At 47.2% G+C, this 12,931-nt stretch overlaps 1 protein-coding gene across 1 annotated transcript in view; it reads right to left on the bottom strand.

Annotated features, from left to right (window-relative positions):
• Nucleotides 1–3,155: 3,155 nt before the first annotated feature.
• The window catches only part of LOC140392332 (uncharacterized), a 59,950-nt gene continuing 50,174 nt past the window's right edge, over nt 3,156–12,931 (bottom strand). Inside the window, exons 7-10 of the mRNA XM_072477643.1 lie at nt 10,321–10,425; nt 8,227–8,252; nt 6,591–6,819; nt 3,156–5,632 (exon numbers count right to left, since the gene is read on the bottom strand). Coding sequence (XP_072333744.1) covers nt 5,475–5,632; nt 6,591–6,819; nt 8,227–8,252; nt 10,321–10,425 — 518 coding nt within the window. The 3' untranslated portion in view covers nt 3,156–5,474. The remainder of the gene's footprint in view (nt 5,633–6,590; nt 6,820–8,226; nt 8,253–10,320; nt 10,426–12,931) is intronic.

Here is a 12,931-nt window from a genome sequence, read left to right as displayed (position 1 = left end):
GTAAAGACTAGGGCGGCACAGTGGTTAGCACTACTACCTCCGCGGCGGGGACCCAGGTTCAATTCCGACCTCGGGAGACTGTGTGAAGTTTGTATGCCCTCCCCGTGTGTGCGTGGGTTTCCTCCGGGTGCTCCGGCTTCCTCCTACAGTCCAAAGATGTGCAGGTTCGGTGGATTGGCCATGATAAATTGCCCTTAGTATCCAGGGATGTACAGTTTGGGTTACGGGGATAGGGTGGGCAAGGGGACATAGGAAAATTCAGTGCAGACTCAATGGGCCAAATGGCCTCCTTCTCTATTGTAGGGATTCTAAGTAAAGGGTTAATGATCATGTTAAGGAGAATGCGACAATGAGGTTGACGATGTAAGGATGGTGCCAAGAGTCAGATGACTAAAGGGCTGCACGAGAGCAACAGTGCTTACCGTGAAAGCCAAGCCCTCCTCATGAGCTCTTTGTAAATAGTCTCAAGAAAAATTGTATACTCTATATACTGACTAACCCAAATCTCATCAAGGTAGTGTGACAGGTAGGAAGAAACTTTTCCCCTCGGTAGAGGGGTCTCTAACCTGAGGTATTAGATTTAAGGTGAGGGACAGGAGGTTTAGAGGGGATGTGAGGAAAGACCTTTTTACCCAGAGGGTGGTGGGAGTCTGGGACTCGCTGCCTGAAAGGGTGAGAGAGGCGGGAACCCTCGCAACATTTAAGAAGTATTTAGATGAGCTCTTGAAACGCCATCGCACAAAACTTTATGGACAAAGTGCTGGAAAATGGGATTAGAATACGATGGGACTCCTTTCTGTGCTGTAAATGTCTGAGCTTTTAGATCGGATTACTACATTTTCAGTCAATATTGTGTGGAACTGAATAATACAATTGATTTTTATTTATATTTAATGTACAGAAGTAATATTTCCAAATACATTATTCTATATGAACAATATTTTAAAAAGACATGCAGCTGACCTGTTAGTATTTTTTTAAATGTTGCTCATTCTGTACAGCAAAGACCCAGTTGTCAAACTAACTGATCCAAACACATTTTTTTTAGAAAATATTTTATTGAGGCATTTATAAATTTTAACAATTTTAAACATCAGATTTCAACAGGAACAAAACAATATAACCAACAAACCCCAGCCAACATTGCTTATGCAGACGGTGCCACCTTCCCAGCTCCCCTTCCGTTGGTTTTCCTGCCCTTGTGTCCACCCCCCCACCCCCCCCCCACCGACAGCTTAATCTGTCTCAAAGGAGTCGATGAACGGCTGCCCCCCCCCCCGAGCAAACCCCTGCAGCGATCTCCTCCAGGCAAATTTAATTTAATCGAGTCTGAGAAACCCGGCCATGTCGCTAACCCAAACCCCCGACTTTGGGCGTTCCGAGTCCCTCCATCCTAGTAAGATCTGTCTCTGGGCCACCAGGGAGACAAAGGCCAGGACATCGATCTCTCTCACCCCCTGGGGCTCCCAGATCTTCCAACACTCCAAAGCTCCACCACCTCTGGACTCGGCACCACCCTCCGCTTCAATACTTCTGACATGACGTCATCAAACCCCTGGCAGAAACCCTTCAGTCTCAGGTATGCCCAAAACATATGGACATGGTTCACACCTATCCTCCACCCCCTCAAAGAACCGCTCATCCAGGTCACAGTCATGTGCGCCCTGTGGACTACCTTAAACTGTATCAGGCTGAGCCTGGCACACAGCGAGGATGCATCGATTCGCCTCAGGACCTCCTCCCATAATACAGCCTCCAACTCCCCACCCAGCTCTTCTCTTCCCACTTTCTCTTCACCTCCCCTATTGGGGCTCCCTCCCACTCCATCGGTTCCTTGTAGATCTCTGAGACCTTCCCCTCTCCTACTCCTGTTTTCGACACCACCTTATCCTGTAGCCCCTGGTGCGGCAGGTGCGGGAAGGTCGAAAGCTGCCTCCGCACAAAATCCCTCGCCTGCAGATACCGGAACCCATTCCCCCGGCAACTCGAACTCCTCCTCCAAGCTCGGGAAACCCTCATCAGTAAAGAGATCCCCAAATCTCTCGATCCTTGCCCGCTGCCACCTCCGACCCCCCCCCCCCCTGGAGCGAACCGGTGATTGTAACATATCGGAAGCGCGCCCCCCCCCCCCCTCTCCCCCAACCTCCTGCGAGAGCGGCAGAGGTGCCGTTAACAGTGCCCCCAAACATGTGTCTTTACATGACGCCGCCTCCACCCGGTCCCAAACCGACCCCTCCCCCACTACCTACTTCCTGACCATCGCAATATTTGCCACACAATAGTAATTGATACAGTTCGGAAGAGCCAGCATGCCCCCGCCCCAGCAGCACCTTCACCCGCAGGGTTTTAGCCGCCTAACAAAATCCCGAGATCACTGCATTCACTTTTTTTTTAAACGCCTCGGGGATAAAAACTGGAAGGCTCTGAAAATCAAACGAAAACCTCAGGAGGACCGTCATTTTAACTGTCTGTACCCACCCCGCCAATGACAATGGGTGTGTATCCCTCCTCCGAAAGTCCCCCCTCATCTGCTCCACCAACCGACCCAAATTCAACTTATGCAGCTACGCCCACTCCCCTGCCACCTGGATACCCAAATAGCGAAAGCTCCTTCCCACCACCTTGAACAGCATCCCCCTAATCTCCTCTCCTGCCCCCTTGCCTGAATCGCAAAGACCTCGCTCTTACCCATATTCAATTTCTACCCCGAAAACCGACCGAATTCCTCTAAAAGCCCCATAATCCCTCCAACTGGGGCTGGTTTAGCACAGTGGGCTAAACAGCTGGCTTGTAATGCAGAACAAGGCCAGCAGCGCGGGTTCAACTCCCGTCCCGGCCTCCCCGAACAGGCGCCAGAATGTGGCGACTTGGGGCTGTTTAGCACAGGGCTAAATCGCTGGCTTTGAAAGCAGACCAAGGCAGGCCAGCAGCACGGTTCCATTCCCGTAACAGCCTCCCCGAACAGGCGCCGGAATGTGGCGACTAGGGGCTTTTCACAGTAACTTCATTTGAAGCCGACTTGTGACGAGCGACTTTCACTTTCAATTACACCCGCCCCCCCCCAAAAGCAGGTCCGATATGTATAAAAGTAAACCGTCCACGTAAAGCGAGGCCGTGCTCCACTGCACCCCCCCCCCCCAAAACTATCCCCTGCCAGCCCCTCGACACTCTCAGTGCCATTGCCAACGGTTCTATGGCAAACAGCATTGGGGGGAGTGGGCGGATCCAAACACATTTAAATCAGCACAAGACTTAAGGACAAAGTTCCTTGGAGTATGTGCAAGGGGCACCCATTAAACCTTGCCCCAAAGCCCATTTTTCTGTCTTCAGTATTTACATCTCTGAAAATCCACTACTGTGAAAGATTCGCTACAAATATACATAAGCAATGCACAAATAACTTTGAGGAGAAAATGTGTATTTAAATAGCTTCTCATGGTGCCTCTCGAGCCTGAGGGGGCTGCAGCTCCAATGATTTATGTGGAACAGCAGATACTGTTGCGAACAGAATGGACCATTTGTTCAGAGGGTTCTACAAACCACAAAGGAATAAATAACCAATTGTAATTTAATGTTCCAGCAGCGATATGCTAACGGCCAGGTGATCTGACCAGCGGCGGCACAGTGGTTAGCACTGCTGCCTCACAGCGCCAGGGTGACTGTGTGGACTTTGTTGCACGTTCTCCCCGTGTCTGTGTGGATATCCTCCGGGCACTCCGGTTTCCTCCCACAGTCCAAAGATGTGCAGGTTTGGTAGACCGGCCATGGTAAACTGTCCCTTAGTGCTCAAAAGTTAGGTTTACGGGAGAGTGGGCCTAGGTAGGGTGCTCTTTCAGAGGATCGATGCAGACTTGATGGGCCGAATGGCCTCCTTCTGCACTGTAGGAATTCTATGATTCTTTTATTTTTGTAAATTTAGAGTCCCCAATTCATTTACTTTTCCAATTAAGGGAAAATTTAACGTGGCCAATTCACCTTCCCCTCACATCTTTTTGGGTTGTGGGGGTGAGACCCACGCAGACACGGGGAGAATGTGCAAACTCCACACGGACAGTGACCCAGGGCCGGGATCGAACCCGGGTCCTCGGCGGTGTGAGTCAGCAGTGCTAACCACTGCGCCACCGTGCCGCCCAGGTTCCTATGATTCCATCTGATTTGATGATGATGGTCGAAGGATAGCCAGGGACTACGCCGCTGGGTATAACTCCCCTTCCCCCTCTTGGGGCAGCAGGGCCTCGGTTCAAGGCCACATTTAAAAGAGGCACCTCCGACAATGGAGCACTCTCTCAGAACCACTTTGGAAGTATTGGCTTAGACTGTGTGCTGATGCTGCCAGGACAATGACTCATTCCTCTAACGAAGGGATCTTTCGCAATGACCTGAGCTACCAGTTCAAAAATTCTCACTTTAATGTTTTGTTGAAAGGGTAGAATCTCTGACAATGTAGCGCTGGTTGGGAGAGGCAGGGACGTGGAGAGACTGGAGGCAAGGATACCAAGATCAGTCAACACACAAACTCTCGCCATGAGCTGCTAATGCTCGTGCGGTTTCATTGATGAGTATATGCTTGCCATTTCATAAACCCTATTCCATATGAAAAGGAATTTTCTAATTGTTTAGTAGAAGAATTCTCACTGCTAATCTCCAAGATGTCGAACAGATTATTTTGTGAATAGAACTTGAAACGGGCAAATCGTTTGGGCAGCACAGTAGCATTGTGGACAGCACAATTGCTTCACAGCTCCAGGGTCCCAGGTTCGATTCCGGCTTGGGTCACTGTCTGTGCGGACCAGTCTGCACATCTTCCCCGTGTGTGCGTGGGTTTCCTCCGGGTGCTCCGGTTTCCTCCCACAGTCCAAAGATGTGCAGGTTAGGTGGATTGGCCATGATGAATTGCCCTTAGTGTCCAAAATTGCCCTTAGTGTTGGGTGGGGTTACTGGGTTATGGGGATAGGGTGGAGGTGTTGACCTTGGGTGGGGTGCTCTTTCCAGGAGCCGGTGCAGACTTGATGGGCCGAATGGCCTCCTTCTGCACTGTAAATTCTATGAAAATCCTTGGAGCTTTATTTCCAAGTGCGGTTCAGCATGTAAGCCCACAGTGAAAGGTGCTCTCCATCACCAATTATGCCATTGGTCCACATTTTGAGTGGATGATTGACCTAACGACTAAGTAAAGATCCCTGGCGAGTTCAAAGATTCTGGCATGTGCGAGGCGAATACTCTCATTGATTTAGTTGTTTTCCTGCAATCAAATTCCAAAGAAAAGAGCTACCGTTTTTGAACAGCCCTCAGACACGATTCCTAGCTTCATCCTGAATGGATTTCTAATGATAAAGACATCAGGCAGGTCAAAACTCAATGGAAAGGTTCACCTCTTAAGCTGTCTCCCATTGACGATCTGATTGTATTGACAGTTTATTCAGCAGGAAGCTGAATTTAGCCAGAAATGCAATGCAGTCAATATTTATTGCTATCTATAGGCTTGACTGTGTCATGTCTTTGGTCTCGATCATTATCGACTGGCTATATTGCTTTTGACTCTGCTCCTCGATGGGATAATAGGTATTTGAGTATCTTCCATTTTCTTGCACTGGAAATGGAATGTTGTCCTCAGCATTGTCTTTGGAGTGAACTGAGAACAGAGACAAATTAATCATACAGTTAGGGCCCACTGTCTGTAACAGCAAAAAGAGTCACTTTAACATTTAGATTACGGAGTTGTAAAATATACTTAAATCTGCAGCAGATCATTATTATTATATTCCTTCCTTATATAAATATCATCAACAGGGGTCCGACGTGTAGAAAGAAAAGGAAACCTTGCATTTATGTAGCATCTTTCTCTCAGCCAGCAAAGTACTTCTGAATTGTAGTTAATGTTATAAGAACTAGAGCAGGAGTAGACCATCTGGCCCCTCGAGCCTGCTCCACCATTCAATAAGATCATGGCTGATCTTTTTGTGGACTTAGCTCCACTTACCCACCCGCTCGCCACAACCCTTTAATCCTTTACTGTTCAAAAATCTATCTATCTTTGCCTTAAATACATTCAACGAGGGAGCCTCAACTGCTTCACTGGGCAGGGAATTCCACAGATTCACAACCCTTTGGGTGAAGAAGTTCCTCCTTAACTCAGTCCTAAATCTGCTCCCCCTTATTTTGAGACTATGCCCTCTCGTTCTAGTTTCATCCATCAGTGGAAACAATCTCCCTGCTTCTACCTTATCTATTCCCTTCATGACTTTATATGTTTCTATAAGATTCCCCCCTCATTCTTCTAAATTGCAATGAGTATAGTCCCAATCTAATCAGTCTCTCCTCGTCAGCCAATCCTCTCAACTCCGGAATCAACCTAGTGAATCTCTTCTGCACACCCTCCAGCGCCAGTATTGACTTCTGTGACCGAGTCTCTGGCCGAGGTTTAAACCCAAACCTTCGGGTTCAGAGGCAAGAATGCCACTCTCTGAACCTCGGCGGACCTCAAGGAGCGGCAGGACACATGATTAATGTCTCAGTAAGGCCTCTCTTTTGCTACCCACTCAGCTGTAGCTAGCAGGACAGAAAGAAAAATGGGATGAAAAAGTACTCACCAACAACTGCCACAGTCCCACTGTCTAGAATTTCAGATTTGTTTTCCAAAGTAGGTGTTTCAGTCTTTTTGTTGTTTATCAGCGGCATCATTACTGCCAAATGTTTTGGTTCAGAGCTATTGCCATCCGCACAGGGCTCGCCAATCTCTGGCACCGTCATTGCACTGATTCCAGGGTCATTGTCACGACCTTTATAAAGATCACTTTTGATGCCGCAGATGCAAATAAACTGGGTTTTTTTTAAAAAAAGGAACATTGAATTTATTTTACAGAAAAGTATTTAATTAAGCGCATTTTATAAAAAAACATTGACTTTTTAACTCTTCCGCATATAAAGTTGCGTCAGCGTTTTCAGCTTCCCAGTTAGATTGTGGTTTGAAGATTTTTAGAATACTTGTTCTTGTGATGTGGGCCTCGCTGGCTGGGCCGGCATTTATTGTTTATTGCCCATCCCTAACTGCCCTTGGTGGGGAGCTGCCTTCTTGAGCTGCTGAGGTCCATGTGTTGTAGGTGCACCCATAGTGAAGTTAGGGAGGGAGTGCCAGGATTTAGGTCCAGTGACAGTGAAGGAACGGTGATATGTTTCCAAGTCGGAATGTGAGTGGCTCGGAGGGGGGGTCTAAGGATGAGGTTTCGCAGACATTGCAGATGTAGACCCTCTCAAAATGGTGGCCTTGCTTTGCTCTGTTACAGTATAACGTCAAGCCGAGAGTAGTCCGTTCATAAGAACTAGGAGCAGGAGTAGGCAATTCAGCCCCTCGAGCCTGTTCTACCATTCAATACCATCATGGCTGATTCCATCTCAGCCTCAACTCCACCTTCCTGTCCATTCCCCATAACCCTTCATCCTGTCAGTAATTAAAAACCTATCTATCTCCTCCTTAATTTTGTTTAGTGTTATAATAGACTTCATCATTGCCATTCCAACACCATTGCGCAGTGTTGCGATATGCCTGTAAGCAAGATCATAGATGGCAGGTGGTGCGACCTCCAACCAGCAGGTGGCGGTATAGGCACACCATGCGGTCTCAAGACAGTGGTCATGTGAGGCACTCCAATAGAAGTGGGCGCACATCCGGCCATCAGGGGATGGTTGTAAGATGTACATGAGGACAGACGTGCACTAGGGGTAGTTCCTAGGGAGTACAAAGAAACGCCATGATAACTCGCTTTGTAACAGATCGCTATCTTACCCCGTGTGATTCAATAAAGTTCCTGGTTTGGACAAATCACAAGCCGTTTGGTAGATCCTTTGCTAGACATAGATCACCAAATACAACAAGCAGCACTTTCTACCTGTGTTTAAACAGACACACGCAGGGCAGCACGGTGGCACAGTGCAATTATTATTGCCTATGGTGCTGAGGACCCGGGTTCGAATCCCGGCCCTGGGTTCGAATCCCGGCCCTGGTCACTGTCCGTGTGGAGTTTGCACATTCTCCCCGTGTCTGCGTGGGTTTCACCCCCACAACCCAAAAGATGTGCAGGATAGGTGGATTGGCCACGCTAAATTGCCTCTTAATTGGGATTTTTTTTTAAATTAGAACCCCAATTAATCTTTGATCAATGAACAATCAATAAATAAATCTGCGATTCCAAGAACAAGGCACTGGATTCATTTGCGAAACACATTTACCTTCAGTTTCACCAACATTCCAATTCCTAAAAGACATACGCACAGAGAGACAACAGACAGAATCAGATTAAAGAGGCAGCCTTGGAATTTCAATGTAACAAACTGTCCTGTTGCAATATTACCAAACATTTCAAGACTATATTTTTTTTTACATCAGACTTCAGATTTAAAAGGATATGCATCAGTCCACTGCACTAAATTCACCGATGTACAAAAAATGTCAGCAACACTGATTAAAGGGGCCATTTTACTGTCAACTTAAAACTGTTAGAAAAATCCAAGTGAGCTTTCCGATCACTAGCTTGCTGATCTTTGCGGTAACCCCAATGGGACACAAACATTGATGTCCAGGTTTGCAGCTCCCAGTAATTCAATTTTTTGGCAATTGGGCCAGACTAAAATCGGAGGACAGCTTCCGATGGGTCAAGAAGCATTTTGTTAGTCTTTACTGTCACTTTCCCCCCCCTCATCCTGAAGTGATTTCACCTCCCCCCACTGCCCCCAGCCGCTTTCTTCTCTTGTCTGAAGTTGTCACCCTCTAATTCTGATTGTGACAAAGCTGTCTTAAGGCTCCTTTGAAATACAAAAATAGAGAAAAGACTGCTTCACTTTTTGACTAAGTTATGGGGCTGGAAGATAAGTTTAGTCAAGTACAGTTATTCACAATGTTCGGTTCAAGAATTCAACTCTATCGCACATGAATTATTAATTTCAGAATCCATCATTTCGCAAATTTATGATTTTACATTGGAGTTTTAAAAATGTATTTATGGAATGTCAGTGTCGCTAGCAAGCCCGGCATTTATTGCCCATCCCTAATTGCCTCTTGAGAAGATGGTGGTGAGCCATCGCCTTGCACCGCTGCAGTCCATGTGGGGTAGGTACACCCACACTGCTGTTAGGGAGGGAGTTCCAAGGTTTAGGAACAGCGATATTGTTCCAGGTCAGGATGGTGCCCGGCGGCTTTGAGGGGAACTCTGCTGCCCTTTCCGCCTGGGTAGAGGTCACAGAATAGGGCTGGTTTAGCTCAGTGGGCTAGACAGCTGGTTTGTGATGCAGGACAAGGCCAGCAATGCGTGTTCAATTCTCGTACCAGCTTACCCGAACAGGCGCCGGAATGTGGCGACTAGGGACTTTTCACAGTAACTTCATACTTGTGACAATAAAAGATTATTATTATTATTTGGAAGGTTCTGCTGAAGGAGGCTTGAGGAGTTGCTGCAGTGCATCTTGCGGACGGTACACATGGCTGTCACTGTGCTTTGGTGATGGAGGGAGCGAACGAAGAAGGTGGTGGGTAGGGTGCTGATCGAGCCAGGCGCCTGGCCCTGAAGTGGTTTGGACATTCGGTTCTTGTCCGTGGAAGCTGCCAGCAACTCAACAGTTGCAATATTAACCTCCTGTCCTTGAGAGGGGTGAGAATGTGGAATTCATTGCCACAGCGTACGATTGGAGTAAACATATAGATGTATGTGAGGGGAGGCCGGACAAGCATTGGGGGGAGATGGGATCGGAGGGCTACACCAAGAAATTGAGGAAAGATGGAAGGAGCATAAATACCAAAACGGACTGGATGGGTCGAATGGCCTGCTTCTATGCTGTATATTCTAAGTGGGTAACTGAATACCATGTACACGTTTTTTTTAAATCAAAACCAAGGTTTTTACACCAAAGAGCTCTTGATCTGAAATCACATTCAAGCTTTTGGGAAACATAATAACAAGCGCTTAACATCACACCATTCACTCAAGTAACATGGTTGTAGTTGTTTGTAGTTTATATCGCACTTTTGGATGGTTCCCGGTGTGGGGTAGCTGTCCCGAGCATGTTTGCACTTCTGGCAATTGCCAGCTAAACCCTTACCTGGGAACCTCTGAGAGGGATTCCCCAGGGCATCTTTGAAGTACCCCCCCAAACCTGACGCTGGGGAGTCCGAGATTGCGGACCATTATATCCTGTTACCTAAATGCTATGTTGTATTCCTGATCATGAGGAGCTGCTACCCCCATCTCCTCTCTACCAGATGGGCTGAAGCTTACAATTCTAACCAGAGCATGTAATAAGCATTGTTAGTCAATTAGTCTTTACCCTTACCTTGCTTGTTAGGTATCCTGCACAATGATGATCTCACTATTGCGATGATACAAAGAAGGAACAAGGGAACAACTATCCACAGCATAACTGAAATCAAAGATCTTCCTGAAATAAAATCAGATTTTGGAGTCAGAGAAGTCACAGAAAATGCCCATCGTGTCGGGAGTCGGTCAAAAGCAACCATCTAACTATTCTAATCCCATTCCCAGCACTTGGCCCATTGCCATGCCTGTCCTGGGATCACAACTGCACATCCAAATATTCCTTAAATATTACGAGGGTCTCTGCCTCCACCACCCTTTCAGGCAGCGGGTTCCAGACTCCCACCACCCTCTGGGTAAAAAGGTTTTTTCTTACATTCCCTCTAAATCTCCTGCCCCTTACCTTAAATCTAAGCCCCTCATTGATCCCTCCACCAAGGGGAAAGGGTTATTCCTGCTACCCATGCCCCTCATTATTTTATGCATCTCAATCATGTCCCTCCCTCCCACTCCTCAGTCTCCAAGGAAAACAACCCCAGCCTATCCAACCTCTCTTCACAGCTAAAACTCTCCAGCCCAGGCAACATCCTGGTAACTCTCCTCTGCACCCCTTCCAGTGCTATCACATCCCTCCTATAATGTGGATTCCAGAACTGCACACAATACTCCAGCTGTGGTCTAACCAACATTTTATACAGTTGCAGCATAACCTCCCTGCTCTTAAACTTTATGATTCAGCTAATAAAGGCAAGTATACCATAGGCCTTCTTAACCACTGTATCCACCAGCTCTGCTACCTTAAGGGACGGGTGTAAATGCACACCAAGCTCCCTCTGATCCTCGGTGCTTCCCAGGGTCCTGCCGTTTATCCTGTATTCCATTGCCTTGTTTGTCCTGCCCAAGTGCATCAGCTCACACTTATCCAGATTGAATCCATTTGCCACTGATCAGCCCGTCTGAGCAGCCTGTCTCAAACCTCCTGTAATCGAAAGCTATCTTCCTCACTATTTACCACCCCACCAATTTTCATATCATTCAACCCACCAATTTTCGTAACATCCGCAAACTTACCGATCAACTCTCCTACATTCATGTCTAAATCATTTAACATAAGAACATAAGAACTAGGAGCAGGAGTAGGCCATCTGGCCCCTCGAGCCTGCTCCGCCATTTAATGAGATCATGGCTGATCTTTGTGGACTCAGCTCCACTCTCCGGCCCGTACACCATATCCCCAAATCCCTTTATTCTTTAGAAAGGCATCTATCTTTTTCTTAAAAACGTTTAAAGAAGGAGCCTCAACTGCGTCACTGGGCAAGGAATTCCAGAGATTCACAACCCTTTGGGTGAAGAAGTTCCTCCTACACTCCGTCCTAAATCTACCTCCCCTTATTTTGAGGCTCTGCCCCCTAGTTCTGCTTTCCCCGACCAGTGGAAACAACCTGCCCGCATCTATCCTATCTATTCCCTTCATAATTTTATATGTCTCAATAAGATCCCCCCGCATCCTTCTAAACTCCAATGAGTACAGTGCCAGTCTACTCAACCTCTCGTCATAATCTAATCCCCTCAACTCTGGGATCAACCTAGTGAATCTCCTCTGCACTCCCTCCAGTGCCAATATGTCCTTTCTCAGGTAAGGAGACCAAAACTGAACACAGTACTCCAGATGCGGCCTCACCAACACCCTATACAATTGCAGCATAACCTCACTAGTCTTGAACTCCATCCCTCTAGCAATGAAAGACAAAACTCGATTAGCCTTCTTAATCACCTGTTGCACCTGCACACCAACTTTTTGCGACTCGTGCACCAGCACACCCAGGTCCCTCTGCACAGCAGCATGTTTTAACATCTTACCGTTTAAATAATAATCCATTCTGCTCTTATTCCTCCCAAAATGGATAGCCTCACACTTGGCAACATTGAATTCCATCTGCCAGACCCTAGCCCATTCACCTAACCTATCCAAATCCTTCTGCAGACTTCAGGTATCCTCTGCACTTTTTGCTTTACCACTCATCTTAGTGTCGTCTGCAAACTTTGACACATTGCACTTGGTCCCCAACTCCAAATCGTCTATGTAAATTGTGAACAACTGCGGGCCCAACACTGATCCTTGAGGGACCCCACTAGTTACAGGTTGCCAACCAGAGAAACACCCATTTATATAAAGCACAAACAGCAAGGGCCCCAACACTGATCCCTGTGGGACCCCACTGGGCACTGGCGTCTAGTCAGAAAAACACCCCTCGACCATCACCCTCTGCTTCCTGCCACTCAGCCCATTCTGGATCCAATTTGCTAAATTTCCTTGGATCCCATTGGCTCTTGCCTTCGCTATCAGTCTCCCATGTGGGACCTTATCAAATACCTTGCTGAAGCCCAAGTAGACTTCATCAAATACGTTTCCCCCATTTACACACCTGGTCACCTCTTCAAAAAATTCAATCAAGTTGGTCAGATATGTCCTCCCCTTAACTGAACCACACTGACTGTTCTTGATTAATCGCTGCCTCTCCAAACGCAGATTAATTCTGTCTCTCAGAATTGCTTCCAATAGTTTCCCCACCACTGAGGTTCGACTGAATGGCCTGTAGCTTCCTGATTTATCCCTTCCTCCCTTCTTG

This window comes from Scyliorhinus torazame, chromosome 16 (genome assembly GCF_047496885.1).
Source record: "Scyliorhinus torazame isolate Kashiwa2021f chromosome 16, sScyTor2.1, whole genome shotgun sequence".
In the NCBI taxonomy this organism is placed as follows: Eukaryota; Metazoa; Chordata; class Chondrichthyes; order Carcharhiniformes; family Scyliorhinidae; genus Scyliorhinus; species Scyliorhinus torazame.
This window is presented reverse-complemented; position numbering and strand designations above follow the sequence as displayed.